Source organism: Martes martes (assembly GCF_963455335.1).
Source record: "Martes martes genome assembly, chromosome: 11".
Taxonomy (NCBI): domain Eukaryota; kingdom Metazoa; phylum Chordata; class Mammalia; order Carnivora; family Mustelidae; genus Martes; species Martes martes.
This window is the reverse complement of record NC_137899.1, coordinates 62,660,260-62,687,075: the sequence shown is the minus strand read 5'-3', so window position 1 is coordinate 62,687,075 and position 26,816 is coordinate 62,660,260. Positions and strand designations below refer to the sequence as shown.

Here is a 26,816-nt window from a genome sequence, read left to right as displayed (position 1 = left end):
ACCAACCCTATGAGATAGGGGATCATAAGTTATATGACTGTGATCATAATTTATGTTAAAATCGCTTTTTACAAGGAGGAAAGCGATGAGAGGTGCCCGAGCTTACGTGGCTAGTAAATGGCAGCGCCCGGATTTGAAGCCGGCACGCTACTTCATCCGGAGAGTCCCAGTCATTTCGCAGGGTCGTCACCGAGGTGATCAGGGCTGAGGGTGAGAGAACCAGCCTAAGGAGGGAATTGGCCCGTCGTGACCGACTGCTTCAAACCGGGAGGGCAGGGCGGGGGTGCGCTCCCTAACGAACACGAAGCATGAACCACACATGCACCTCCCGAAGATGAGAAAACCTGTTTAGGACCCACGCGGCGCAACCCCCAAAACGAACCCACTGGTCTTGACCCGCCTCCTATGCGTAGTGCCCGCCCACCCGCCAATCATACGGAGCCTTGAGCGTGGGGGCGGGATAACAGGAGCATGTCCAATGAGGAATCGGCTCCCAGTCGCCTCACGACTGAGTATTTCAGAGTCCTAATTGGAGAGCGAAGAGGAGGTGGCGGGATTAGCCAATCATAAGGGGAGACTCAGGGACCGGCAGCCAATCAGAAGAGTGGTCGCAGCCGACTCGCCCAGCCCACGCTTCCCGCCTTTCCGCTAACTCCAGAGACACCCGCTCGTCAGTCGCCGGAGTTAGGACAGTCGCAGTCTTCTCAGAGTCGTACAGCCGACCCCGGGGCCGCGCGGGTGTCGGGTGGAACATGGCGAACTCGGGCTGTGAGGACCTCCGAGGCCAGGAAGAGGAGAGTTTTCTGTACTTCGCCTACGGTAGCAATCTGCTGACCGAGCGGATCCACCTCCGAAACCCGTCGGCCGCGTTCTGCTGCGTGGCCCGCCTGCAGGTCAGTGCTGCCCGCGCGCGGCCCCTGCAGCGGCGGGTCCACCCTGCGGACAGGGGACAGGATTTCGAGAAGTCGCTTTCTCGGGGCCGGGAATGCGCCTCTTGCTGACAGGAGCACGTCGGGCTGTCTTCTCTGTCTGGCTTCTGCCCTCCTGGGCAAGCCCGCCCGGCAGCTATGCGCCCCTGGGCCGCCCTGAGCCCCCTGCTGACTTTCCCCGGGAGACTCGTTCTGCCCAGATCTGGCCACCACTCTTGCCCACCGACTTAGAAGAGAGTCCGTTGCTCTCTCTTCCCTATCACACCTTCGCTGCAAGGCTTGTCAGCTGGAGTCTGAAACTCTGTTCACCTGTTTTTCGCTCCTGATGGGAGAGGTCCTGAAGGCTCCGCGTCGGAATTATAGTAAGGGCCGAGCTCAGTTAAGTCAGACGACTGGATGAACCATAACCCGTCTTGGTAAAAGTCATTGCTCTTCAGGGGCGCCTGGCTGGCTCGGTCGGAGGACCTTGTGACCCTTGGTCTCAGGCCCAGAGTTCGAGCCACACCTTGGGTATAGAGATTACTTAAATAAATAAAAACTTAAAAATAATTGCTCTTCGGTACAATCCGTTCATTACTTTGGTAGATTTTTTTCCATGTAGGTACAGAAGTGATAGACTTAAGTAGGCTGCCTTGAGGACCTGTCCAGGTCTATAGGAGGGACAGCCCCCAAAATGATGTAGAAAACCTTTTGACATTGCTGAATTAGACAGACATGGTCTCTGCTGTCCTTATCAGGGTTCTTAGTTGCAAGCAACAGAAAGTGGCTGATTTAAGCAGGAAATGAATGTGTTGAAAGGCTGTTAGAGGACTCACAGAATGACCACAGAACTGATAAACAGAGGCAATATCACAGACAGAACCAGCCTAGGAGGCCACTGGGGCATCACTGCTGAACTTGGTAAATATGGACACTAAGTTGTGCATTACTGACCCTGCCTTCTCTGGACCTTGCCTGCTACTATCAGTACACCCCTGCAGTTCCTGAAACCGGGATGTAGCCACCACCTCCAGGGTGTAGTTTCTGCTGTCCTTGGGCACTAGCTTCTAATTCGGAGTCCCAGGTGGGTGTCCTGGTTGGCTAACTCTTGGCCACATGCCCATGCCCTGACTGCAAGCAAAGCTGAGAGAACCAACTGCTGGCATTTGAAGCCTCAAAAATGGAGTTGGGGTCTAGCACTTTCTAGACTCCTAAGGTAGGGAATTGCCCAAATGTGGAAAAGAAGTTAGGATGCGTATAGTTGGGACAAGTGGAAGAGCTATCAAGCAAATGATTACTGAGTTTCAGATATGGTGAATTTAAAAAGGAGACATGTTGTACCTTCCTCTCAGTTTTGCTGTGACCCTAAAACTGCTCCAAAAAAAAGTGAAGTCTTGGGGTGCCTGGGTGGCTTGGTTGTTGTTAACTGTCTGTCTTCTGCCCAGGTCATGATCCCAGGGTCCTGGGATCGAGCCTCATATCAAGCTTCCTGCTCAGCGGGGGGCCTGCTTCTCCCTCTCCCACTCCCCCTGCTTGTGCTTGCTCACACTCTCTCTCTCTATGTCAGGTAAATAAATAAAATATTAAAAAAAAAAAAAAAGTGAAGTCTTTACCCCTAAAAAAGAGGAGATCTACAAAGTACTATGGGAATGTATGATTTGGGGTCCTGACTTAAGAGCTTAGTAAAGCTCTTCCTGAAAATAATGACTTTTAAGCTGAGACCTGAATGATTGGGCAGGGGGAGACAAAGAAAAGAGAAGGAACAGCATGTACAAATGACCTCAGGAAAGAAGCTGGATCATCCAGCTGCTGTGGCTGGAGTTTAGTGTTGAGGAGGATATAGCTTGACAACTAAAGAGGTAGTGAAGGACTGCATGCTACAGGACCACAGAAGCCAAAAAAGAGCAATGAAAAGATCCATTGCAGAATTTAAGCAAAGGAAAAATTAGATTTACAACTTTGAAAGCTCATTCTGGTTGCTATGGAAAATGGGTTGGAAGGGAAGACAACAGTGGATGTGGGGAGCTTTTGTAGTAATCCATGCTAAAGATAATGGCACCTTGAAATGGAGTGGTAGCAGTGGAGGGTAGATGGGTTGGGGAGATATTTAGGAAATAACAATGTTAGGCTTTGGTAACTGCTTGTGAAGGGAGGATGAGGTAACAGGGGTGACTAAGGTTTTTGGTGCAATAAGGTGGATGATGGTGATATTTGTAAAAAGAGGAGAATCAGTTTTGGAGGGAAAATCAAGCTCAGCTTAAACATACTGAGTTCGGATGCTTGTTACACATCCAAGTGAGCAGAAAAACATTAGTGAGCATTTATTAAGTACTCACTGTGTGGTAGGTCCTGTTCTAAGCACTTTTGAAGTTTAGGAGAGAGAGCTGGGTTGGATTAAAAGATGATTGAAATATTGGATGATATTTGAAGTCATCGGAGGGGATAGATTGTCTTGAGCAAATTGCTGATGAACAAGAAAAGGGGCCTAAACTAAGCCCTTAGAAACTCTACCATTTAAACACCAGGTATGGTGGAGGAGTTAGAAAGGGAATTGAGATCAGGGAATAGTCTGAAAGTCAGGAAGGAGGCAGATCAAGACAGGGTGGTTAACTATGTCAGAAGAAGGTGAAAAGTGGATCAGGAGGAGGAATGAAAACTGTCTGTTGGATTTAGCAGTAGACAACCAGTACCTCATGTGGTTGTGACTTTTTATCAGCTCTCATGATGTCCTGCCAGGGCTACATGCTCCTAGAATATACAGTATTCTATACTGTATATAGTATACCAATTGAAAATACTGGTCACTCAGACCAACCTTTTTCCTGAAATGTCTGACATTTGAAGAAAATAAAGGTGACAGGGATAAAATATAAACCTTAGATTTAGTATCTAGTCCAACCTTTTTTATTTTATTATTAAGGAAACTAAGCTCTGGAAAGATGGAAAGAAATTTTCTATACCAAATAGCCAAGTAAGGGTTTTTAATCTTCCCCAGGATTCTCTCCTCTGATTACCCATCTCTATAGGGAAGAAGCTAAGCTAGAAATCTGGCTCCGTTATTTATTCATTGAGAGACCTTAGGCAAGTTGCTTAATCTTTATAAGCCACAGTTTTTCTTGTTATTAAATGGGTATAATAAAGTTGTTGACAGGATAAAAATGAGAGTCCATATAAAGCTCATAGTGCAGTTATAGAACCTAGTCATGTACTAGCGTTAGCTGCTCTTATATTTATTATAGATACAATAGTATAATTCATGAATGTTAGATTAACGTTAGTAAGTATACAGATCACCCTCAAATGGTGGCTCCTTGGGGCGCCTGGGTGGCTCAGTGGGTTAAAGCCTCTGCCTTTGGCTCAGTCATGATCCTGGCTGTCCTGGGATCGAGCCCTGCACTGGGCTGTCTGCTCAGCAGGGAGCCTGCTTCCTCCTCTCTCTCTCTGCCTGCCTCTCTGCCTACTTGTGATCTCTGTCAAATAAATAAAATCTTAAAAAAAAAAAAATGGTGGCTCCTTGAGGGCAAACATGGTAATATATGCTAGTAGGATACTCTACATACATAAAAGTAGATTAGGAGTGCCTGGGTGGCTCAGTCGTTAAGAATCTGCCTGCGGCTTATGGGCTCAGGTCATGATCCCAGGATCCTGGGATTGAGCCTGGCATCCGGCTCCCTGCTCAACAGGAAGCCTGCTTTTCCCTCTCCCACTCCCCCTGCTTGTGTTCCCTCTCTCACTGACTCTCTGTCAAATAAAATAAATAAAATCTTAAAAAAAAAAAAAAGGTAGGTCATAACCCCTATGTAGCTACCCAGCTTCAACAACTATGTGTATATACTGTGGTTGCCTCTAAGTTAAAATCTGTGTGAGTAGGTAGACTGCGAAGCAATTTTTAAAAATGAAAATACTTACATTAAGGCATTGGGATTACGGGCTTTTGTAAATCTTGTTTATGGATGCATATTATATATTCAATATACATTTCATTTTTTAAAATATGAAAGAATATAGTCCTTGAGATCTGGGTCGTTGTTTATCTTTGTATTTTTTACAGCTTCTTATTCAGAGAAGGAATTCAAAGTTTATGTCTTAACTACATGGAGTTCAAGGTAAATTTTTTTATTTTGAAGAGGGAAATTTTGGTTCAAGTAGATATTGATCGTATCATTTTGGTTTCCTTTGTAGGATTATAAGCTTGACTTTGGCAATTCCCAAGGCAAAACAAGTGAAACTTGGCATGGAGGTATAGCCACCATTTTTCAAAGTCCTGGCGATGAAGTATGGGGAGTAGTATGGAAAATGAACAAAAGCAATTTGAGTTCTCTGGATAAGTAGGTGGCTTCTAATTATAAATTAAACAATAACTGATTCAGAAAGTGGATCATATGCAAAGATGTGTATATATACGTCTTTCAAGACCATATACTACATTCTTTATACTTCAGAGTTAACATGAAAGGTATAATGTGCATATACTGAGGGGGAAAAAAACCTACGGGTGCCTGACTGGCTCAGTCTGTAGAGCATGCAACTCTTGATCTCAAGGTTGTGAGTTCAAGCCCCACACTGGGCATAGAGCCTATATTTAAAAAAAAAAAAAACACAAAAACAAAACTAGAAGGGTCATATATTCCAGTTGAGATTTGGGGGATGTTTATAATCTCTCCTTTTTGTTCTTTCTTTTTTTTTTTTAAGATTTATTTATTTGACAGAGAGGGAGAGACAGTGAAAGGAAATACAAGCAGGGGAGTGAGAGATGGAGAAGCAGGCTTCCCACTGAGCAGGGAGCCCAACGCGGGGGCTCGAGCCCAGAACCCTGGGATCATGACCTGAGCCAAAGGCAGGTGCTTAACAATTGAGCCACCCAGGTGCCCCTATAATCTCTCCTGTAAGAAAACGGAGTCTTTATTTTTGTTATTTTTTTATTAAAAAAAAAATCTTTGTAGTTTCATATTGTGAAAAGGCATGAAGATGTTTGTAATTGTTGCATCTTTCTGTTGGTTTCAAAAGCAGTTCAGTTTTTATTAGAGTCAGTTTTTAAAAAAATAATTCTTTAAGGCAGCAGTTGAAAAACTAATAATTTGTAAAAACTTTGACAACATGTTAGAAATGTCTTGATACTTTTTAAAACAGAACTCTTAAGATCTGTGTGGCAGAGCATGTATACAAGGAAGTTGGCAGAAAAGAATAGGGCTTGAGAAGAACATATTATCTGATATGTCCCTGGTGAATGAGAGTGAGCCATTCTCTCTACTTATCTCCGGATGGATAGTCTCTTGTTGTCAGAATACATAGTCATTTTTTTTGTAGCCTAGAGAGCAATGTTGAGGGGTACAAAGATTGAAATAACTATATTCAAGCATGGGTTTAAATAGGATAAATACTGAGGTCTATTAGAAGTATACAAGGAATACTAAATCTGAGGCTTTCCAAATGAAATGCTAAGTTTACTTTTGACATGGTAGTATTTATAATATGTTCTACCATATCCCAAAATACATAGGGAGCAAGTACATCCATATATTGTTAAATTTTTTAGCCCAGTAAACTAACTTGGCTAAGTCAAATATGGTTAAAATTTGGCTGTTCTGGTTTCAGGCAAGAAGGGGTTGAAAGTGGAACATACATCCCAATAGAAGTTAATGTTTATACTCAAGAAGGAAAAGGAATAACCTGTCGAAGTTATCAGATGAAAAATTATGAGAGTGCTCCCCCATCTCCCCAGTATAAAAAGGTAAGCAACTTACAAAGACTATTGGTGGTTCCTTTTTAATTTTCACTGAGCTAAACTAAAAACTATCTTGTTTTAAAAAGGCTTAGTGTGCATTAAATTCTACATGAACACTTCAGTCTTTTTTGCCTGCCCTACCCCTTGAACACTTTACTTTAATCAAAGTGTTTTTAATGCAAATATGATAGTTATTTACTAACACGCAAATTGAGAAATGTTCAGATTTATTTGTAATGATAGACCCATGTTCCTAAAGCAGATTTATTTAAAAAGACTCTGGAAATCGGGCGCCTGGGTGGCTCAGTGGGTTAAAGCCTCTGTCTTCAGCTCAGGTCATGATCCCAGAGTCCTGGGATCAAGCCCCGCATCGGGCTCTCTGCTCAGTGGAGAACCTGCTCCCCCCGCGCCGCACCGCCCCTCCCCCCGCCCCCGCTGCCCTCTCTGCCTGTCTCTCTGCCTATTCATGATCTCTGTTTGTGAAATAAATAAATAAAATCTTAAAAAAAAAAAAAAGACTCTGGAAATCTATTTGAGCCATAATTCTAGATATGTGTTTTCTTTCCTCAAGTAGAAAATAACATGTATGCATGCATTTTTAGTGGATTTATTCTTTTTTTTTTATAAACATATAATGTATTTTTATCCCCAGGGGTACAGGTCTGTGAATCGCCAGGTTTACACACTTCATAGCACTCACCATAGCACATACCCTCCCCAATGTCCATAACCCCATTCCCCTCTCCCGACCCCCCTCCCCCCAGCAACCCTCAGTTTGTTTTGTGAGATTAAGAGTCACTTATGGTTTGTCTCCCTCCCGATCCCATCTTGTTTCATTTATTCTTTTCCTACCCCCCAAGCCCCCCATGTTGCATCTTCGTGGATTTATTCTATACATAGGCTTTTGTAATCATTTTTTCTCCACAAGACAGTATTTCATAACACCAAATTCATTTTTATGGGGGAAAAATATATTACCTATTGCTGAAATGTTTTCCATCCCTAGATAGAGGGAAAAGAGTCATGCTGTCTTTCAAAGTCAGAGATACCACTCCCACAAGCATAGGAAAAAGATGTGGGATAGAAACCCCAACATCCCTTTTTAGAAATCCAAATTTAGGTACTTTGGAAGGCCTAATCAGGACATGGCACATGGAGTGGATGACCCAGTTCCTGGGCCAAATTTGGAATTTTTCTAGTATGGAACCTAGAGGAGTTAGCCTAGTATGGGTCTGGGAAGCACCACTGAGCACAGCTGCCATGTATTACCTCATTTCCCATCAGAGGTAGAGTAAACTCCCAGGTTAAACTAAAACTTCTCCCTATAAACTTTACTTTTTTTTTTAAAAGAATGGTGTTTTTTCTTACTAGATCATGCCAGTTCTCTACAATAAGTTTTTGTCTTACTATAAAAAATTTTAAATTAGAATGACTAGAATAAAAAACACAAGAAATAACAAATGTTAGCAAGGATGTGGAGAAAAAGGAACCCTGATGTGATGCCGGTGGGAATGCAAGCTGGTGCAGGCACTGTGAAAAACAGTGTGGAGGAGCCTCAAAAAATTAAAAATAGAGCTACCCTATGATGCAGTAATCACACTACTGGGTATTTACCCAAAGAAAATGAACACATTAATTTGAAAAGGTGTATGCACCCCTATGTTTACTGCAGCATTATATACAACAGCTAAGATATGGAAGCAGCCTAAGTGTCCATCCATAGTTATGGCTAAATAAGATATGGTGTGTGGGTATTTATATACACATACATACATACAATGGAATATTATTCAGCCATAAAAAGAGAATGAGATCTTGCTATTGACAGCAACATGGATGGACCTAGAAGGTATCATAGTAAGTGAAATAAATCAGAAAGGCAAATATCATATGATTTCATTTGTATGTGGAATAATGAACAGACAAAAATAAATGAACAGACAAAAAAATACTTGACTCTTAAATACAGAGAAAAACTGGTGGTTATCAGAGGGAAGGTGAGTGGGAGGGATGAAATAGGTGAAGGGGATTAAGACCACACTTACCATGATGAACACTGAGTAATGTAAAGAATTGTTAAATCATTATATTGCACACCTAAAACTAATATAACACTATGTTAATTATACTTCAATTTTTAAAAATATTTTAAACCATATTATTGAGTAAAATTGATACTCCATGAGAATGTATCATGTGGATTTGAAAACTCTGCACGTTCATGCTCACCATGAGAGGAATGGCTGTCTCTATTTTGTTCTATAATTGTTTATTCTAGAGTTATCTGAAAGCTAACATTTCATGCTTTGATACTGCACATAAAATTGTGGTATATTAATTATGTTCCTAATTAAAAGGTGTTTTTTGTTTATTTTAACCACTTTTAGGTCATTTGCCTGGGTGCAAAAGAAAATGGTTTGCCACTGGAGTATCAGAAGAAGTTAAATGCAATAGAACCAAATGACTACAAAGGAGAAGTCTCAGAAGAAATTGAAGACATTATCAAAAAGGGAGAAACAAAAGCTCATTAGGACATAATATTTTAGACAGAAATATAAATTATAATAGAAAATACAGATACTCTCTGTATGTGCTAATATATTTTTAACATTTAGAAAAGAGATCTGAGGTATCTCTATATTTAATATATTTTCAACAGTGCTCTGAAGGGATATCTTACTTAGGTGACTCCTTGTTTTCAGACTAAAAAGAAACTGGATTAAAAATTAGATAATTGAGGGGTGCCTAGGTGGCTCAGTTAAGCGTCTATCTTCTGCTCAGGTCATGATCCCAGGGTCCTGGGATGGAGCCCAACATTGGGCTTCCTGCTCAACGGAAAGCCTGCTTCTCCCTCTGCCTGCTGCTCTGCCTACTTGTGCACACTCTCGCTCTCTCTCTCTCTGTCAAATAAATATATCAAATCTTAATTAAAAAGAAAAGATAATTGAAAAGGAGGCCATCAGGCATTAGAATGCATGACAAATGGATGAGGACACTCCTTCCGTGGACACTTAAAGTTATTTTCAGGAGTGGAGTGTATTCTTGTTCTGTGACAAAGGAGAGATTTGCAACTTAATGATCATGCTGGTGAGTTGCTCTGCTCTGGGATTTTTTTTAATCAGCGTAAGAGCAAGCAAACTGCAGAGACAGTTGATAATTTTTTTAAATTTAAAAATGGCATACTGTTCTTAGAGAAATAAATGTGTTTGTGGTTTAACCTGTATTCCCTACTAAAGTACTGTATATCACTTTCTTAAGAGACTCCTATCTGAGTCTGGTGTTGACTACACAGTCCGTACTAGAGGATTCTTGCACCGATGCTGGAACCAGACAGCCTTGGATCAGTTGTCAGTTCTACCGCATACTAGCTGAGAGACCTTGGGTTTCCTGAGTTTGTGCCTCAGTTTGCTCATCTATAGAGTGAGGGCAGTTGAAACACCTATGTCTTGGGATTATTTTGAGGAGTAAATACATGTAATAAGCTTAGAACAGAGCCTGGCACATAATAAGTATTAGAAGTCACCAATGTTCTTATTGAAGATTTGAGTTTCTACAGAGCCATCTTAAAGGATCTTAAAATAGAAGAGTTATGATGATGAGGGGAAAATGTTTTATGGAAGCTCCAGTTTGACTCTTGGCTTCTTAAATTTATTTCCTGAACAAATGGAGGAAAGAAGAGTCAAGACTAAAACAGCACCAGTTATCAAAAAATCAGATCTCTGGAATGCAGTGAGAATGCAGAGAGAAAACTGGATTTTAGAAACAGGTTATTGGAATGAAGTGTGCTAGCTACTGAAACATAAAGATTTGGTTTGTTCTCTTGGGAAAAATAACCAAAGAACTTTTCAGCTACAGCTGTTGAAGTGAGACTGAACCATAGACTTCAGGTTAGATCATGTTTTATAGCTGTTACGCCTTACTGTTCTGAGGTACACCCTCTAATATCCTAGTTTTCTCCAGTTACTAACTCCTCCCAAGAAGACCAATTTGTCAGTACCCAGAACTCAGTTACGGTAAGATAGTGAGCAAAGCTCAGTTTAAAAATAGAATATTCTCATAATCTATCTCACCCACCTAAAATGACAACTTTCATTAAGGAATTTAAAACGCTAACAGTAAAACCTTCATGTCTGGCCTTTTAATGAAAATCTGGTAGTCATGAGGAATACTGTTTCTCTAGTCGTGTTCAAGGTAGTACTACCAAATGTCATATGCAGGGAATTTGCATTTCTACTAGGGATTTTAGCCCTATAACCACAATACCACCAACTGGATAAACTGTAACAATTTTATGAAAAGCATTTCTGGGCTTGCAAGAAAATAAGGAAAATCTTCAAGATATACAAGTCCCTTTCCCACAAAAAGAAAAAGATAAATTTCCCAGCACTGGTAAACAAGTGACACCTACATCTTTGGGAACACATGCCAATAATAGCCCTGGAATTTGACTACTCACCCTTGAGCAATCCCACTGCAGGACAGGAAGACAACCTGAAAATTCTGTATGAAACGGACCCTTGAACAGAACCAAAAAGGTCTCTAGTAAGCCTTGTAACTTCCAGCAGAGGCAAATGCAAATTCTCTCTGAAGAAAGCAATCCTAATTTAGGTCTTCAGAATGTCTACCTGAAAATTCAAAAGCTAATAATAAGGAAAATGGTACATCATAACAGAAAAAAAAAAAAAAACCCAAGGTTTTGAGATACTGAAATGATCAAAAACAGTATTCAGTAAGTATATATGGAGACTTTGACTTCTGGAAAGATGGAGTAGGCCTACTCTTATTCCTTCTGTTAACTACAACTAAAATCCCTGAACATTATGTATAAAACAAGACTCTGAAAAGGGAGAAAAAGCAGACTAGCCGGGGACAAGACACAACATGGTACTGAATTCCCTGGGTTTTCTCTTGCCTCCTACATCTCAGACTTGTAGCTGAGAAAGCCAGCAATCTGAAAGCACCAATGAGCACAGACAAGGAAAACCTACTCTGTAGTAAAAGGACTAGGAAATGGACACTCTAGCAAGACAAAACTTACAGAGAATAAGTGTTCTCCACCCAAACACCACAAAGAAAAATTATGGACCTCCCCCCAGCCCCTACATCTACCCATGCTAGGAAAGGTCAAGAGGGGAGCCTAGACTTCCATTCTCACCAGGCTGTAGCAGGGCATCCTAACACTGTCCCCTACCACAACTGTCAGTGCAGTGTCAGAATAGGCTGAGTAAGGAGCCACCCAGCAGTAATCGGCCCTGTCTCTCCCCTGCTCCCCATAGTGTCAGTGGAAACCATGCAAGGACCCTGGTTTAAACTGCCCATCAGTCATTAACAAGGTGCCTCCCCCTCTGCTGGGGTGGTGTCAGAGGTCAAGTCATAAGTCAAACTTGTATCACCACCCAGTGGTAAAAATGCCACCCTTCCCTGTTATATCAGTGGACACCATATAGTGGGCAGTGCTAAGACTTTCCTACTCCTCCTAGGAATGGGGAAAGTACCAGTGGAGGCTTTCTGGGGGGAGAGGGGGTTGTTGGAACTCCCACCTCCACCCAAGTTCCTTGGCAGTAGCTGAGTGGAAACCTGAACTTCTATCCCATTTAGTAATATTAAGGCAATGACCCTTGCTACCTTCTGCTGGAGTGGTTTCAGGTGAAGCTAAAGTAGATTTCAGTAAGATCCAGAGGCTTGTAATTTCCAGAATGTCCAGATTTTAATTGAAAATCACTTAATTCCAAGATCCAGGAAGATCTCAAATGAGAAAAGATCATCAGTAGATGCCAAAATAATTAGATTATGTTAGAAGAAAGAAGCAGTGAACTGGAAGAAAGAATAATAGAAATTGTTCTAGCTAGCCAAGAAAAAACAGACTGAAAAAAAAAAAAAATGAACAGCCTCAAGGACCTGTGGGGCTATAATAGAAGATCTTGCATTTGTGTCATGGGACTCTCAGAAGGAAAGAAGAACAAGAGAAAAAGGGGGGGCGGGAGAAAGGGCAGGCTGAAAATTTACCCAATGAAATAATGGTTTATATGTTCTAAATTTGGCAAAAGACAAACCTGTAGATTCAAGAAGTGGAGTGAAGCCATGACAGTTTCATGTGGTTTAACCTAACACACCTAACTCCCAGGTTTGTGGGTGGAATTAGCAATAGGGTATATAAAATGCCCAGCACAGTGCCTGGTATACAGCTCTTGCCTAGTAAGCTGTGGTTAATGTTAGGAGGAGGAGCTGAGTGAACCCCAAACAAGCCAAAGAAATCCACACCAGACACTTTATAGTCAAACTTGTAAAATCCAACGACAAAAGCTCTTGAGAGTAGCGAATGAGAGATGGCATTTCACGTGATTGCGGGAGAAACAATTCAAATGACACCAGATTTCTCATCAGAAACCATGAAAGCCGAAAGAAAGTGGCACATTTTTCAAGTGTTGAAAGAAAACTCTCAAATCAGACTCCAGTGAAAATATCCTGTGAGACTAAAGGGGAAAATCAAGACATTCTCAGATGAAGGAAAACTAGAAAAATTTGTTGCTAGCAGACGTTCCCTAAAGGAATGGCTGAAGAAAGTTTTCTAGACAGAAAGGAAGAAATAAAGGAACTGGAACATCAGAAAGGAAAGAGTAACGTGGTAAGCAAATACATGGGTAAATACAATAGACTCTTCTCCTGAATTTCTGAAATAATGGTTGAAGCAAAAATTGTAACATTGTGTTTCTAAATATATATAGAAGTAATATTTAATTATAAAAGGATTGGTAAAAATGATGACACCAATAGACTGAAAAATTATATGTATATATTGTAATAGCTAAAGAAACAGCTTAAGAAAGTTATATGAACAAATACACTTAAAAAAACTATAGAGGGGTGCCTGGGTGGCTCAGTCAGTTAAGCACCCAACTCTTGATTTCAGCTCAGGTCATGCATGATCTCAGGATTGTGAGATCAAGACCCACTTTGGGCTCCATGCTAGGTAGATGGGTGAGCCCTGTGATAGGTATTAAGGAGGCACATATTGCATGGAGCACTGGGTGTTATACACAATGAGTCATGGAATGCTACATCAAAAACTAATGATGTACTATATGGTGACTAACAACATAATAAAAAAATAAAAATAAATACTAACACTCGGGGCGCCTGGGTGGCTCAGTGGGTTAAGCCGCTGCCTTCGGCTCAGGTCATGATCTCAGGGTCCTGGGATCGAGTCCCGCATCGGGCTCTCTGCTCAGCGGGGAGCCTGCTTCCCTCTCTCTCTCTGTCTGCCTCTCTGTCTACTTGTGATCTCTCTGTCAAATAAATAAATAAATAAAAATCTTTAAAAAAAAAAAAAAAAAAAAAATAAATAAATAAATACTAACACTCTAAAAAAAAGAAGTTACAATTATAGAAATATACATATATTTTAGGTACACACATTTAGAGAAACTGCAGAATTTTCAAGATGATACAAATGATAAATATACAAATGTACATTAGCACAGCAGTACGTGATTCTGTCTTTGCTGCCCATCATCACCAGGTTATTAAAATCAGTTAAACCTTAAAAAAAAAAAACAACTCTCTCTTCCTCTACCCCTCCCCACTTCTAAAAAACAAACCCACTACAGATAAATAAAAATGGAATTCAAAAAAATGTTCAAGTAACCTATAGAAACTCATTTTAAAAAACAGAGAAATGAAAACCAGGCAAAACAAAAAATAACATGGCACACTTAAACCTTAACATATCAATAATTACACTCAATGTAAATTTCTCAATAGACCAATTAAAAACAGAAATTGGCAGAGTGGATTAAGAATATGATCCAACCTTACTGGATCATATTGATCAGGCATCCACTCAGGGTGCCTGAGTGGAACAGTCAGTTAAGCATCCGACTCTTGGTCATGATCTCAGGATCCCGAGATTGAGGCTTGTGTCAAGCTCCACACTCAGCATGGAGTCCGCTTAAAACCTTCCCTCTGTCCCTCCCCGCTTGAACACTCCCTCTCTCTCTCTCTCAAAATAAACAAATCTTTAAAAAAAATCTTTTTTAAATAATATGATCCAACTTTATGCTGTCTACAAGAAACTCACTTCAACTAAAACAATATAAGCAGTTTGAAAGTAAAGGGATGGAGAAATCTATATGCTGCAAATGTTAATTAAGGGAAAGAATGAGTGGCTATATTAATACCAGATAAAGTAAATTTCAAAGCAAAGCAAAGTATCAGAGATGGAGGGGCATTTTGGTAACCCTTACCAATTCATTTTATGAAGCTAGTATTACCCTGGTACAAAAACCAAAGACAATAGGAGAAAAAGCAAACAAAAATATACCTACAGACAATATCCCTCATGAATATAGATTAAACGTTATAAACTAAATACTCATAATTAGAATTCAGCACTACATAAAAAGAATCATACATCATGACCAAAGAAAGTTTTATTCCAGAGATGTAAGTCTGACTTGATATTTGAAAATCAAAGTAATCCACTGTATTAACAAGCAAAAAAGTAGTCACATGATCATGTCAGTTGTTGCAGAAAAAAGCATTTGGCACAATTCAACACCCGTTCATGATTTAAAAAAAAAAAAAAAAAAAAAAATTCTCAGGGCCCCTGGGTGGCTCAGTCAGTTAAACATCTGACTCTTGGTTTCAGCTCAAGTCATAATCTCATGGGTTGTATAATGGAACCCCCCATTTGGGCTTTCTGCTCAGCAGGGAGTCTGCTTGGAGATTCTATCCCTCTGCCACTCCTCCCACTTGCACATGTGCATGCTCTCTCTCTCTCTCTGAAACAAATAAATAAATCTTTTAAAAAATTATCAGAAAAATAGGAACAGAGGGGAACTTCAACAATATGATAAAGAGCATCTATAAAATACTTATAGCTAACATTATACTTAATTGTAAAAGACTAAACGCTTTCCCCCTAAAACCAGGAAGAAGGTAAGGATATCTGCTCTTATCATTGTTATTCAAGATGGTGCTAGAAGTTCTGGCCAGTGCAATAAGGAAAAAAAAAAAAATGAAAGCTTATAGATTGGAATGGAATAAATGAATCAGTCTCTATTTACAGATGACATGATTGTCCATGCAGAAAATTCCTGGGAATCTGCAAAAATAAGGTATCGTGCTTTCTTTTTTTTTTTTTAAGATTTTATTTATTTATTCGACAGAGATCATAAGTAGGCAGAGAGAGAGGTGGAAGTAGGCTCCCCGCTGAGCAGAGAGCCTGATGTGGGACTTGATCCCAGGACCCTGAGATCATGACCTGAGCCAAAGGCAGAGGCTTAACCCACTGAGCCACATAAGTGTCCTCGTGCTTTTTTTTTCTATCGCTTTTCCTCTAAGATCAGAAACAAGACAAGGATGTCCGGTCTCACCACTTTAATTCAACTTAGTAATAGAAGTCTAAGCCACAACAATCAGACAAGAAAAATAAATAAGAGGGATCAAAATTGGTGAGGAAGAAGTAAAACTTTCACTATTTATAGATGGCATGATATATGTAAAACTCCAAAGACTCCAGCAAAAATACTACTTGAACTGATAAGTGAATTCAGTAGTTGCAGGATAAAAAATAGGTATACAGAAATCTGTTACATTTCTATACACTGATAATGAAGCAGCAGAAAGTGAAATTAAGAAAACAATCCCATTTAAAATTGCACCAAAAATGTTAAAATACCTAAGAATAAACCTAACTGAAGAGGTGAAAGAACTGTACTCTGAAAACTAGAAAACTTTTGATGAAAGAAATTGAAGATGACCTCAAAAAATGGAAAGACATTCCATGCTCATGGACTGGAAGAACAAGTATTGTTAAAATGTCTATACTACCCAAATGAATATACACATTGAATGCAATCCCTATAAAAATATCAACAGCATTTTGAGGCACCTGGGTGACTCCATTGGTTAAGTGGAATTGAGCCCTGCATTAGGCTCCACACTTAGCAGAGAATTGGTTTGAGGATTCTCTCTCTCCCTTTGCCCCTTCCCCTGATCATGCCCTCTCTTTCTCTTTCTAAAATAAATAAATCTTAAAAATATATGTCAATAGCATTCTTCACAAAAATAGAATAATCAATCCTAAAATTTGTATGGAACCACAAAAGACCCTGAACAGCCAAAGCAATCTTGAAAAGGAAAGCCAAAGCTGGAGGCATCATAATTCCAGACTTCAAGTTATATTACAAAGTGGTAGTAATCAAAACAATATGGTACTGGCACAAAAATAAACACATAGATCCAAGAAACAGAATAGTAAACCCAGAAATAAACCCACAATTATATGGTCAATTAATCTTTGATGAAGCAGAAAAAGATATCCAATTGGAAAAAGACAAGTCTCTTCAACAAATGGTGTCTGAGCTTTTGGTTCAGTTTATGATCTCAGGGTCCTGGGATTAAGTCCCTGCATCACATCAGGCTCTCTGCTCTGCAGGAAGCCTGCTTCCCCCTCTCTCTCTGCCTGCCTCTCTGCCTACTTGTGGTCTCTCTCTCTCTCTGTCAAAGAAATAAATAAAATCTTTTAAAAAATAAAATAAACTAAAAAATGATCTATTCTGGAAAATGTTCCACCTACACTTAAAAAGCACGTGTATTCTGCTGTTTTCATACCCATTGCATGATAAATATTTCTCCATCCCTTCATTTTCAATCTTTAGGTCTGAAGTGAGTCTCTTGTAGGCAGCATATAGATGGTCCTTGCTTTTTTATCCATTCCATTACCCTATGTCTTTTGATTGGAGCATTTAATCCATTTACATTCAGAATAATTATTGATGGGTGTGTACTTGTTGCCATTTTGTTACTTGTTTTAGGGTTGTTTTCATAGTTCTCTGTTCCTTTCTTCTCTTGTTCTATTTCCTTGTGGTTTGATGGCTTTCTTTAGTGATGTGCTTGGATTCCTTTCTCTTTATTTTTTGTGTATCTTTTGCAGGTTTTTGATTTGTGGTTACCATCACAATACATATATAACACCTTATGTATATAGCAATCGATATTAAATTGATGGTCACTTAAGTTCAAACCTATTCTAAAAGCATTAAATTTTCACTGCCATCACCCACATTTTGTATATGTGAAATCATACTTGATATGCTTTTATTTTGTGAATCCCTTGACTAATTTTCATAGATATAATTGATTTTACTGATTTTGTCCTTTTACCTCTGTGCTGGTTGTATAAGTGATTAATCTACTACATTTATTATGTTCACAGTTACCTCTGAAATTTTGCCCTTTCATAATTTTCTTATTCCTGATTATGGCCTTTTCTTTCCACTCAAAGAATTCCATTTAGGGGCACCTTGCTGACTCAGTCAGTAGAACATGCAACTCTTGATCTTGGGGTAGTGAGTTCAAGCCCCATGTTGGGTATAGAGATTACTTTTTTAAAAGTTTTTTAAAAATCCATTTAATGTTTGTTGTAGGGCTGGTTTAGTGGTGATGAATTCCTTTAACTTTTGTTTGTTTGGAAAACTATCTCTCCTTCTATTCTGAATGATAGCCTTGATAGGTGGACTATTCTTCATTGCAGGGTTTTTTTTTTTTTTTTCTTTTAGCACTTTGAGTATATCATTCCACTCCCTTGTGGCCTGCAAAGTTCCTGCAGAAAAATCAGCTGATAACCTTATGGTGCTTCCCTTGTATGTGACTGTTTTCTTTTTTCTTGCTGTTTTTTTTTAATTCTCTCTTAATCACTACTTTTTTTCTTTGTCATTATTACATGTCTTGGTATGGACCTCCTAGGGTTGTTTTTTTAAGGGAAAATTTTAGCTATTATTTCTTCAAACAAATTTTCTGCCCCCTTTACTCTCTCTTCTCTACTGGGACGCCTACAATGTGAGTGTTATTACACTTGATGATGTCCCTGGGTTCCCTTAACCTGGTCTCATTTTTTATTATTCTTTTTCTTTTTGCTAGTCAGCTTGGTTATTTTCCATTACTCTGTCCTCCCAGCTGCTGATCCATTCTAATCTACTATTGATTCCCTCTAGTGTATTTTTACTTTCAGTTATTGAGTTCTTCATCTCCAGTTGGCTCTTTTTAATATTTTTAATCTCTTCATTGTGGATCTCATTGACATCCTCCACTTTGTTCTCAAGGCCAGTAAGTTCTTATGACTGTTACTTTGCATTGTTAATCAGGCATACTGCTTATCTCCATTTCATTTGCTCTTTTGCTTTGGTTTTGTCTTGTTCTTTCCTTTGGGACATATTCTTCTGTGTCTTCATTTATGTAACTCTCTGTGTCTGTTTCTACATATTAGGAAAGGCAGTTACATTTCCTGATCTTGAAAGTAGTGACCTTATGAAGAAGTGTTCCCACAGTGCCCTATAACACAAGTCCCCTCTTTACCAGAACCAGGTGCTTCAGGGTGTCTCCGATGTGGATTTCATGTGCTGAGTCTTGTTTGCCTTCAGTGCAACAAGGTGGCTCACTTGGTCTGTTGTGGGCCAGGTTTGATCACTGTGCTGTTAAAGGGCCAGTCTGAGACCGTTGTAGGCTTGTAGTTGGGTGGTGTCAGCAGTTAGACCAGATGCCTGTCTTCAGCCCATTTGCTGGGGCTACAATAACACTAACTTGGAAGGTGCTCTTCTTTCCTCATCCCCTGAGGGGCTTTTGCTGGTGGGTAGGCCTGACACCGGGCCTGACATCAGGAGATGCCTGCTGGGGCTGCAGATGCACTGATCAGCAGGGCACTCTCTCTGCACTGCCACTTAAAAGGTTGGGCCACTGGGGCTGTGTTATCTTTCCTTCTCCCTAGGGCAGGATTTATTTTGGAGTGCCAGTGGTCTTGCAGGGGCTGCTTGCAGGTTGAGCCACTGGCAGGAGCGCCTTTGGAAGCATTCCTTCCTAGGGGAGGTGGGTTGAACAGGGCAGATCTGCAGGAGAATGTGGGGATGGGTCATATGATGTTAGCAAGTAGGTGGAGAGTGCTGGTGCCGTTTCCTGCACGTGTCTGGCTAGCTAGCCTGGGGTGGTTGAGGGGGAGAGAAAATGGCTCCTGCCAGATCTTTGGTTCTTAGAGAAGTCTCCTGAAGATCCCTGCCCCTCCAGCACACATCCCAGGATTAGTAAATCAACCTCCTTCACCCATACCCTAGGCGCTTCTCAAACTACTGCTTCTATGCTGTGTCTCAGTGGGGTTCCTTGTTATACTGTCTCTTTAAGAGTGGGGACTCCATTTTCTATCACTCGCCAGGCTGTTGATTTTTAAAGTATGTGGAGTTAAGCACCGCTGGTTAGGAAAATTCATGAAGTTATAAGCACCACTGGTTTTCAAAGCCAAATGTTATGGGAAGCCATCTTCCCAGGGCAGATTGCTCATGTCTAGGGTGCCTGATGTGGGCCTCCTTCTCCCTTCTTTTGTGCTTCTTTCCTTCTTTCCCTTCTTCATGCTTGTGGTGTCCCTCCTGTTTGTGGTTAGTCTCCTTAGGAGTTTGGTTCCCAACCCCATCTCTGCCCTTCCTGCCCTTTCTGATGTATCCTCCTCTCTGATCAACTGTGGAATGTCTGTTTTGCCAGTCTTCAGGTCATTTTCTGGGTTAGATACACTGATGTGGCTGTTATCTAGGTGTGCCCATGAGACAAGGTGAGTTTAGGACCCCACTAGCCCTGTCTTCCCAGAACTTGAGCATCTCTTTTCTTTAAAAAAAAAAAAAGATTTTATTTATTTATTTGACAGAAAGAGAGACAGTGAGAGAGGGAACACAAGCAGGGGGAGTAGAAGAGGGAGAAGAAGGCTTGCCGCTGAGCAGGGAGTCCAATGTGGGGCTCGATGCCAGGACCCTGGGATCATGACCTGAGCCGAAGGCAGATGCTTAATGGACTGAGCCACTGTTAAAGCACCTCTTTTCAATTATTTTGGGTTTATTCCTGAGAGTGGAATTGTTGGATCATAAGGTAATTCTATGTTTAAACTTTGGAGGAACCACCAAACTATTTCCACATTGGCTGAACCATTTCACATTCTTACCTACGACACATACAATTGCTTTTTTAAGAAAATGCAATACTTAAATGTAAATCTTACAAAGCACGTGTAAGTCTTATATGCTGGAAACTATAAAACACTGATATAAGAAACCAAAGATCTAAATAAATAGGCATACCATGTTTGTGGATTGCAAGGCTCAATACAGTAAAGATGTCAGTTCTCCCCAGTACATGTTTAAAATAATTCCTATAAGATTTCCAGCAAGGGGAACCTGGGTGCCTCAGTCCATTAAGTGTCTGCCTTTGGCTCAGGTCATGATCCCAGGGTCCTGGGATCAAGCCCCAGATTGGGCTCCCTGCTCAGCGGGAAACCTGCTTCTCCATTTCCTTCTGCCTGCTGCTCTGCCCTTCTCTCTCTGTCAAATAAATAATTAAATAAATCTATCTTTTAAAAAAAATCCCAGCAAGATTATTTTTCCAAAATTTATGTTGAAAGTCAAAGGAACTAGAATAGACAAAGCAATTTTTAAAAAAAGTTTTAAAGATTTTTATTCATTTATTTATTTATTAGGGGGTGAGGGAAGAACGGAGGAAGAGGGACAAGCAGACTGAGTGCTGAGCACAGAGCCTAATGCGGGGCTTGATCTGACAACCCTGACCTGAGCTGAAATCAAGAGTCAGACACTCAACTAACTGAGCCACCCAGGCACCCTAGGTAAAGCAACTTTAAAAAAGAAGAAGATGGGAAGAATCTTCCCAATTTCAAGACTGTATGGTATTGGCAAAGGGATACATACATAGACAAGTGGAACAGAACAGAGAACCCTGAAATAGATCCACGCAAGGGTACAAAGGTAATTTAATGGAGTAATGAAGGGAAAATAACCTTTAACAGGTGGTGCTGGAGAAGCAGCTGGACACCCACAGGCCAACAACGAAGAAAGAAAGAAAAAAAGAAAGAAAGAAAAATTAACCTTAACTCAAGTCTCCTACAAAATCTAACTTGAAATGGATCATGGACTTAAATGTCCGACATAAAACCATAAAACTTAGGGAGAAAAACGATAAAAATCTTTGAAATATAGGGCTTGTCAAAGAGTTCTTAGATTTAATACAAAAGCATGATTCATATAAGGAAAAATTGATAAACTGGACTACATCAAAATTAAACCCTCTGTTCTGTGAAGGATCCTATTAAAAGAAGCAAAGACAAGCTAGGAGTGGGAGAAAGTATTTGCAAACCACATATCTGACAACCACACATCTGGAATCTAGAATACATAAAGAATTCTCAAAACTGGATAGTAGAAAAGCAAACAATCCTTTTAGAAAATGAACAGAAGATGTGAAGAGACATTTCACCCGAGAAGAGATAACAGATAGCAAATAAAGCACATGAAAAGATGTCCAACATCATTAGCAGATTAAAACCACAATGGTATATCACTATCACAACCCACCTATCAGCGTGGCTAAAATAAGACATTGTGACAACATCAAATGCTGATAAGGGTGTTATGAAGCCGGATCATTTACACATTGTTGCCAGGAATGTAAAATGGTACATCTACTCTGGAAAACAATTTGGCAGTTTCTTAAGAAACTAAACATGTGGGGGCATCAGGGTGACTCAGTCTTTGGACCATTGGACTCTTGGTTTTGGGTTAGGTCATGATCACATGGGTAATGAGATGAAACCCTGCATGCGGGGGAGGGAGGTCCTGTGCTCAGTGGGGAGTCTGCTTGAGGGGCAGAGGGAGAATCAGACTCTCCATTGAGCAGGGAGCCTGACATAGGGATCAATCCCAGGACCCTGGGATCATGACCTGAGCCAATGTCAGTCGATTAACCAACTGAGCCACCTAGGGGCCCTTGATTTTTTATTTTGGCTCAGGTCCTGATCTCACTGTTGGGAGCCTGAGCTCTGTGGGGCTGGGCACTGGGCATGGAGTCTGCTTAAGATTCTCTCTCTCGCTCTCCCTTTGCCCCTCCCCCACCTTTCTCCCTGTCTTAAAAAAGAGAAAAAAAGAAAGAAAAAAAGAAGCAGCTAAACATGTAATTACAGTAAGACCCAGCAGTTGCCCTCCTGGACACTGTTATGTTCAGGAGGGCAACTGCTGGGTCTTACTGTAATTACTATTGATACATGTCATGACCTTGATATCCAGGGAATTATGCTAAGTAAATAAAACCAATCCCCAAATGTTACATACATATATCCTGTTACATATATGTTACCATACCAATCCCCAAATGTTACATACATACATCCTGTATGCTTCTATTTATATAACATTCTTCAAATGACAAATTATAGAAATGGGGAACAGATTAGTGGTTGCCAGTGACTAAAGGGGAAGCACTGTGGTGTAAAAGGGCAACAGGAGGGATCTTGGTGATGATGCAAATGTTCTGTATCTTGACTATATCAGGGCCAACAGCCTGGTTGTGATCTTACTTACTCTGTGGTTCTGGAATATGTTCTCACTGGGAGAAATTGTATTAAGGGTGAATGGATCTCTCTGCATTATTTCTTCCAGCTGCATGTGAATTTGTAATTATTGCAAAGAGTTGAAGGAAAAACAAAGAATAACTGTGAATTTTTTAAAGTGATGGAATTAGCAAGGAACAGGAGACTGTTCAAAATGACCAAGAAAACTAGAAATAGAACCAAAATTCTTAGAAAGGAAATACATTGTTAAAATTAAGAACTTGAGTGGATAGTGTATTGTTTCCTAGTGCCACTGGAACAAGTTACCACAAGTTTAGTGGCTGAAAACAACAAGAATTTATTTTCTGACATTTCTGGAGGTCAGGAATCTGAAATGTCTCACTGTGCTAAAATCAAACTGTCAATAAGACCGTTCCTTTGGAGGCTCTATGGAAGAATCCATTTTGTTGCCTTTTCATCTTCTAGAAACGCCCTTGGCTCAGAACCCTGTTCCTCCATCTTCAAAGCCAGCAACATCAGGCCAAATTCTTCTCTGCTTATCACCTCTTCGATTCTTCTTTTTCTGCCTCCCTCTTCCATGTATAAGGACCCCTCTGACTACATTGGACTCACCTGGTTAATCCACCATAATTTTCCCATTTTAAGGTTAGCTGATTAACACCCTTAGTTCCATCTACCACCTCCATTCTGCTTTTGCCATATTCACAGTTCCCAAGTATAGGCCATGGACATGGAAGGCGTTGGGGCTGGGGGTGGGATGGGGTGTAGGTATTACTCTGCCTACCACAGATGGGTTAAAGAGCTGATTCAAATACTTGCAAAATAATTGCTGAATGGAAAGACAGGAATGAGGAGGTTACTCGGAATGCAGCCAGAGAAACAGGATATGGAAAATAGGAGAGTTAAAAGCCATGAAAGATAAAAATTCAGAATCCTAGGAGGAAAGAGAATTTTTTTTTATGATTATTTATTTATTTATTTATTTAACTGAGAGAGAGAGAGAGAGAGATCATAAGTACATAAGTAGGCAGAGAGGCAGGCAGAGAGAGGGGGGGAGACAGGCTCCCTGCTCAACAAGGAGCCCAATGTGGGGGGGGGCGGGGGTTGTTGGGGGGGGGGGCTCAATCCCAGGACCCTGAGACCATGACCTGAGCTGAAGGCAGAGGCTTAACCCACTGAGTCACCCAGACACCCGGGAAAGATAATTTTTGTAATTTTTCTATCAGAGGTTAATATAAGGGTAAACTGAAAGAATTAGTGTCTTTATTATCTTCATTTTGGTGTTTACAAGTTGCCCTTTGTATCCCATCAATTTTACATTTGCAAAGTTTTACTTTTGAGTTATTAAGTACTTTCTCAGAAGGCAGCCTTTGGTAGGAACTTAAATATTCAAGAGCATTTGTGGTTACAAGACTGAACGCATTTTAGTGTGAATGACATCTTATAGAATCAGTGTGCCTTGTGCAGACCTTCCCTTTCTAAACGTTAAAAATTAAAACGTTTAAAAATATTTTATTGGGGAAATTTATTAAAATTTATTTTATTGGGGAAATCACTGATTAATGTATACAGTATAAAATGTACAATACCAAGAAAAGATTTAAGAACAGGAAGAAAGCCTTAGATTTTTAAAAGTATAAATCGAAGTAAATGCTCTGTTGTAAAGTTTGATTACTTTGAGCTCCTTTTTATCCAGGCGCACGTGTCCCACTTTAACAAGTTGCACCGTGGCGCCCACGCTCCGCCTCTGGTTGCAGGATCGGGGGTGGTACTTTTAAGGGGACTGGCTGGCCTGCTGGGCTTCTGGCCACCATGGCCCAACTGGCGCCTTGAGTTCCCAGGCGTGTCACCCCTGAGCGAAGGCTCCTGCCCGCTCACTGGGCGGTGGTCGGCTGCTCATGCTCCGGCGGGGAGCGCCCCTTGGGACTGCTCCCGGCCACTTTCCGCGCGCCGCGTCTCCCGGCTGCCCGCGAGTCGGCGGCCCCAGCGCCGACCCCGCCTCGTCCGCCCGCACCGCCTCCGCCCCTCGGCGCTGCCAGCCCAGGCGAGAGGGCACAGCAGGCAATGCCCTCCCGGCCAGTTCCCGTTCCGGGCCGGGGCGCGGCCGCTCCAGCTCCCAGGCTCCCGCAGCTGCCAGTGCCGTGAGCTCCCTGGGCCTCGGCGCTGCCCCGGGCCTCGGTGCTCCTAGGTCCCCGCGCTCTCGGGCCTCCGTGCTCCTCGGTCCCCGCGCTCTCTCGGGCCTCCGTGCTCTCTCGGGCCTCGGTGCTCCTAGGTCTCCGCGCTCTCGGGTCTCGGTGCTCCTCGGTCCCCGCGCTCTCGGGCCTCCGTGCTCCTCGGTCCCCGCGGTCCTCGGTCCCCGCGCTCTCTCGGGCCTCGGTGCTCCTAGGTCTCTGCGCTCTCGGGTCTCGGTGCTCCTCGGTCCCCGCGCTCTCGGGCCTCGGTGCTCCCGAGGTGCTCCGCTCGCTCTGGTTCCCAGCTGCTGCGAGGTCTGCACACGTGGAGCCCAAGTAAGTTCCAGCGACGGGGGATGGTCGCACCGGGAAGAAGTTTCCTGGGGTCCTGGGCGCTACTAGCGGGGAGGGGCAGAGAGGAGGGATCCTGTTTGTGGACGGAATGCAATATTCCCCCTGGAAGAGACCCGGGTGGGACAAGGAGGAGAAAGGCAGTTTGAGGAATGCAGGAAAAGTTCAAACGGATGAACTTCGGCGTCTGCGGAATCACTGCTCCCTCGTTAGGGGATTTCTAAATTCGGCCTGCAATTTAGAATGCCCCGTCCACATCCCAGACCAGTTACATCAGAATTCCTTGTGGTAGGACCCAGGCGTCTAGAACGTTTGAACTCCCCAGGTGATTCCAGTGTGCAGCCAGGGTTGGGAAAAACCAATCCCCAAATAAAGGATGGCTGCCAAGGAAGGTGGAAAGACGGCAGGCAGGGACGGCAGGCAGGGACGTTGACGGAGTCCAGCTGCAACGGATCCCGCTGCACCCGTGTCCTGCGTGGTCTTGGGGACCTGGCAGCGGGCTTCCGTCCGGCTTTCTGAGCCGCAGAAAGGGGAATGAGACTGCTTGGCAGGGTGAATAGCGTGTTCAAAAGAACCGTGTATTCGCACAGTCTTTTGGCCCATTGTGAAAAAAAGGACTGCCGGATCCTTATGATTCCCCCCCTGGTTCTGCATTCCGGAAGATGACACCATTGTTGCATTGACATGAAATTGGGGGAAACCGTATACTCATGGCCTCGACAGCTTCTGGGTGATCTGCTTTAAGGGGGAGGCCAGGTGGGTTTGCCACAAGGTTTTCCTTCTGAAAGCCTTGCATGTGGGTTATACCATATCCAGCGAAGGGTAATCCTACTGTGAATATGAGAGGATTGGATTTCCTAGGATGGACCCTTCCTCATCCGGGGGAGGGGGGAGATGTTGGGGCCAAGTAGCTATAATCCAGAAGCAAGGCCATTGGACAAGACACAGACTTCTACCGCTTGTGCAGGGCAGATTTAAAAAAAAAAAATGGATTTGCAAGAAACGACAGCCCAAAGGTAGAAGAAAGGACTTTTAAACGTTTTAAGAAGAGTACTTTTAATTTTCGTGGAGTGGAGAAAGAGGTTCAGCGCTTTGGAGTCCATCCAACCTGGACCCAAATTCAGATTCTGTCACTTCTGTGATATGTGCCCCTAGGTAAATTACCGGAAAACTGGGGATAAAAATAGTAACACTGTCCTGGAACTAATATAGTTAAATGAGATAATGTGTAGCAAATGGCAGGTGCTCTGTGAGCTGTGGTTATTTGTGTT

General features: G+C 41.7%; 2 protein-coding genes across 4 annotated transcripts in view; both read left to right on the top strand.

Annotated features, from left to right (window-relative positions):
- Positions 1–651: 651 nt before the first annotated feature.
- GGCT (gamma-glutamylcyclotransferase) lies at positions 652–10,986 on the top strand. 2 transcript variants are annotated; one of them, XM_080818318.1, is made up of 4 exons: positions 652–893; positions 5,091–5,236; positions 6,504–6,639; positions 9,021–10,986. In XM_080818318.1, exons 1-4 carry the CDS (start codon positions 753–755, stop codon positions 9,162–9,164), a joined length of 567 nt encoding a protein of 188 aa, XP_080674444.1. In that variant the 5' UTR covers positions 652–752; the 3' UTR covers positions 9,165–10,986. The 2 variants fall into 2 exon arrangements, with proteins under 2 accessions (XP_080674444.1, XP_080674445.1); XM_080818319.1 differs by lacking the exon at positions 6,504–6,639 and having other exon boundaries at positions 684–893; positions 9,021–9,842.
- A 14,433-nt stretch (positions 10,987–25,419) lies between these two features.
- Positions 25,420–26,816, top strand: part of NOD1 (nucleotide binding oligomerization domain containing 1) — a 63,693-nt gene continuing 62,296 nt past the window's right edge. For both annotated transcript variants that reach the window (XM_080818307.1, XM_080818308.1), the window contains exon 1: positions 25,420–25,530. The gene's annotated coding sequence lies outside the window, so the exon portion shown is untranslated. The remainder of the gene's footprint in view (positions 25,531–26,816) is intronic.

Coding starts and splice junctions, on each gene's coding strand:
- GGCT (XM_080818318.1), top strand. CDS start 753: ATGGCGAACTCGGGCTGTGAGGACCTCCGAGGCCAGGAAGAGGAGAGT. Junction 5,237..6,503: donor AATTTGAGTTCTCTGGATAA/GTAGGTGGCTTC, acceptor TTCTGGTTTCAG/GCAAGAAGGGGTTGAAAGTG. Junction 6,640..9,020: donor CATCTCCCCAGTATAAAAAG/GTAAGCAACTTA, acceptor AACCACTTTTAG/GTCATTTGCCTGGGTGCAAA.